The following is a 3,847-nucleotide window of genomic DNA, read 5'->3' as shown; positions in this document are numbered from 1 at the left end:
GATCTGATTAGTTGAAGTTCGGCCGTAATAGATGGTGATAGACAGATAAAAGTGCCTGCCCTTTTCCAGTTTCCAACAACGACTTTCCAGATGGTTCTGTGTAACAATCTAACTAACTGTCCAGCACTCCAGATGTATATAAAAAAAAGTACCATAGGTCAATTCTGAGATGATGCGGCGCACATGGCTAAATCGCAGATATTCCAGTAGATTAAATCCAAGCACATTAAGGACCTCTTTATTTCTCAGTAAATCCAAGCACTTTCCAAACCTGTGCCAACCCTGGTTCATGTTATGGCCGACACCTGATCCATATAATAAGGTCAGTGTCAGCACCGATACTGATCTGGTATATGAGATGAAGCATCTCTACACTGACCTTTACATTGAACCAGCAAACATACCTGTTCCCAGTAAATATGGTTTATCCGTCAGTACCATTATAAAATAAAAATTTTACAATATCGGTTACATTAATTTGGTCAAAGTAGTCTGGTGACTCCCACAGTCAAAAGAGAGCACCAGGCTGCATTCATTACGGAGATCTTTAGATATCATCATATGGATGTCGATGAAACAAAATGTATGTGCATAAATAAAACTCCCTAGTAGCAGGTCAGTAAGGGAAATGTTACACAGTGGTACAGGCAATCAAAGTAGTTCACCCCACTTACAATGCTCTTACTAGCATAATAGTGACATGACAAAGCAAGGGACTCACTTCTGACTGTCTTTTTTCACCCATAATGCCACTGCTGCCTGGGGGAGAGGCTGATCCAGGAACAGCATACGCATCACATAATTCTTGGCCAGAGAGGGCAGTTCCCTGTAGAACATCAAACACAAATTACACAACGCAATTCACAAGTTTCCTTTATTTGTACCTGTATTTGGTTGCAGTAAAAGACAAGGCATTCCTCTTGACACAAATATAAAGACAACAAACAACTCAGACAAACATGATAAAGGATAAAAGTGCTCCAGGCTCTAAAAATCAGGACTTACACAGGGAGAACAATAAAAATAAAAATAAAAACAAAAACAATAGAACAAATAAAATAAAATGCAGGTCAAAACAGGAAGAACTCTGGGCAATGTTACTCCAACTTGTTGATTTGAATGATAGCTGCTGTAGCGAAGCAAATTTTACAAATTGATACACGGACCCGTATTTGATATGATGTAGTCTCAGGGATCCCCACCTGATCACATTTTGTTATTCCCTAGCTGTCTGTACTGTGGATTGAAAGATTAACAGTGAAGAGTGTGAATCCTGTGAACAGAATAGTTAATTGTATAAATTCTCTCATTGGGATAACTTACAGTCAATGAAAAATAGTGAAATTAACCATTTTCTGGGCACAAGGACCCCTGGGGGTACCTGGACCCCAGATTATGAACCACTTTCAGCCATCATACCTGTAGACAGCCAGACATGTTGCTGGATGGTTGTACAGTCTGTCCAGAATCTCAGGACTCAGCTCTCTCAGATATTCATGTAAGTTCTTACACTGCAGCTGGACCCGCAGCTTCATTGTCTATCAAAATAAAGAGGAATGTCATTGAATGCACCGTCACTGTAAACTGCACAAGTAACGTTAGGTCCTCCTGATAACATCCTTTACACCCACGAAAGCAGAACGTTGCACCATATCCCCTTTAAAAATGTAGTGATTATTATTGCTTTGGTTAGTGATCTAATAACAAGTGACTACGGCATATGTATTTTGTGACTCCACCCATAAATTCGGAATAGGTATATTCAGCATATAACTTTATTTGACTGTAGCAACAGCTTATTCTGAAATGATGTGTTACATTCATGACAGTCACTCACAATAAAGCCAAGAGGGTAAAGATCCTGAAATAATCTTATTAGCGTAATCATATAAAAGGAAGACTTTACCGTGAAGATGAATATAAAATTTCGACTAATTCCCGACTTTAAAGTTATGTTATACTACAATAAACGGCATTGTTGTCATTCGGCAGTTCCCTGTCGCTAAACGGCCATATTTTCAGCTCACATGACCTCACTACGAGGATCCTTATTGGTCTTGTGCTCTTCAGTATCTTTAATGGCGGTCGCTGAGCAACTTGAACGGCAGTACTGCCGTCTGCTGGACGGAGACTAGAACGCGTGGGCTGGAATTTATGACCTGAATAAATAGAAGTGTTCATCACTATATTTAAGACTAAAAATTATACAGTTTAAATGGGAATTTGTGGTGTGTAATACTCACACCTAAAGCGAATCCAGTCTAATCAATAAATGCTATCACTAATCAGAGAATGAAAAGAGGAGTGATAACGTAAAGAGTGAAGTGACAAAATAAAAAAATAAAAAATAAAAAAACTTTTATATAGTTTCACATCATCTAATCTTGTAAATAATTACATAAATAAATAAATAAATAAATAAATAAATAAAAAATCCAGTATTTATTTTTTTGGTAACATTTAGTAATATTATTAATAGTAATGCCTTACTGCCAAACACTGCAACCACCTTAACACAAACAGCACTGTCTTTTCACTGGACCTGTCTCAAACTATTTAAAAATGTTAGTGGAGAGTTATGTAACTGCAAAAGTCACATGTCAAAAGAGCCAATTGAGAAGCTTTGTCTACATATTTACAAATCCCATTACATTTGCAAATCTGAAAACAGATTGTTTACACATTTACAAATCTGATTACCAACACAAAGATTCCGAACACACATTTTCAGAATCCTGTACACATTCACAGATCTCAGTACACATTTATAAATCTGATTACGCACACATGGATTGAAATACAGTTACACAACTCTCTATTTGTAAATAATTTGCTACAATAACGGTCCCATACATTGCCTATTCTCATCTCTTTGAATGATTACTGGAATGCTTTACTACATCTCAATGTTGCCATCAACACTCTCTTTTGGCAATTTAAAGCATTTAGCCTTTAATTCTTGAGTCTTGTCATGTACAAGCCTTCTTTTCCAGAGTTGTCTGGATTAGCAGTCAACACAATACAGAGGAATGCTGTTTTTTGACTTACAGACAGAATTATTATATACAAACCATTTGGCCATTAAATGCAAATTAATTCATCTGTGAATGCTCAGAACCAGACTGTGAGTCATTCATTACATTGCTTTCCTCAGTCATGAATAAAGGTGGTATATTTCACCCAGTGAAAGTGAAAAGCTGATTTGCCAGCTCGTCTACAAAGGCGTCCAGTCTTTACTGTATGAGAAAGAAGAGATGTCTTTTCATGATCAGCTGTAATTTGATGAAGCTGGATGATATCACCTTTGTTTGTTTTTTTATGTATTTGTTTTTTAAATATTTCAACAAATACATGTAAATGGACTGCATTTATAAAGCACCTTACTAGTCTCCTGACCATTTAAGTGCTTTACACTATATGTCACATTCATACACTGATGACACAGCATCGGGAATAATTTGGTGTTCAGTATCTTACTCAAATGCGCTTCAGCATGCAGAAGAAGGAACCAGGGTTTGAATCACCAACATTCTGATTAGTGGACAACCCGCTCTACCTCCTAAGCTACAGCCATACAAAAGGATGCACAAATATATTCAAATAAGGAATCTAAAAGAAGTCAAAAAGCCTTGTTTCTTGTTTCTTGTTTGTCTAAAAAGAAACATTTGAAAAGTAATCTGGTTTTAAATTATATCTAACTTTGTCTTAATAAGATATCACAGCTAATACTGAGCTCGTTTTAACCAGTAACAAGTTGCAACAATGGCTTGCATAATATCCCAGCAGAGGAATTTGATTATTTTCCTTATTTTAAGAGCATCAGCATCAGAATCAGATTTATTGCCAG

General features: G+C 36.6%; 1 protein-coding gene across 1 annotated transcript in view; it reads right to left on the bottom strand.

Moving 5' to 3' along the window:
- Nucleotides 1–2,021, bottom strand: part of LOC118342475 (general transcription and DNA repair factor IIH subunit TFB2-like) — a 3,074-nt gene extending 1,053 nt beyond the window's left edge. The window contains exons 1-3 of the mRNA XM_035681028.1: nucleotides 1,838–2,021; nucleotides 1,420–1,538; nucleotides 722–826 (exon numbers count right to left, since the gene is read on the bottom strand). Of these exons, the coding sequence (XP_035536921.1) occupies nucleotides 722–826; nucleotides 1,420–1,538; nucleotides 1,838–1,888 (275 nt within the window). The 5' untranslated portion in view covers nucleotides 1,889–2,021. The remainder of the gene's footprint in view (nucleotides 1–721; nucleotides 827–1,419; nucleotides 1,539–1,837) is intronic.
- Nucleotides 2,022–3,847: the final 1,826 nt, after the last annotated feature.

This window comes from Morone saxatilis, unplaced genomic scaffold (assembly GCF_004916995.1).
Source record: "Morone saxatilis isolate NCDOM2014 unplaced genomic scaffold, NCSU_SB_2.0 Contig9, whole genome shotgun sequence".
NCBI lineage: Eukaryota > Metazoa > Chordata > Actinopteri > Moronidae > Morone > Morone saxatilis.
The sequence above is the reverse complement of the archived record's forward strand: the minus strand, read 5'-3'. Positions and strand labels throughout refer to the sequence as shown.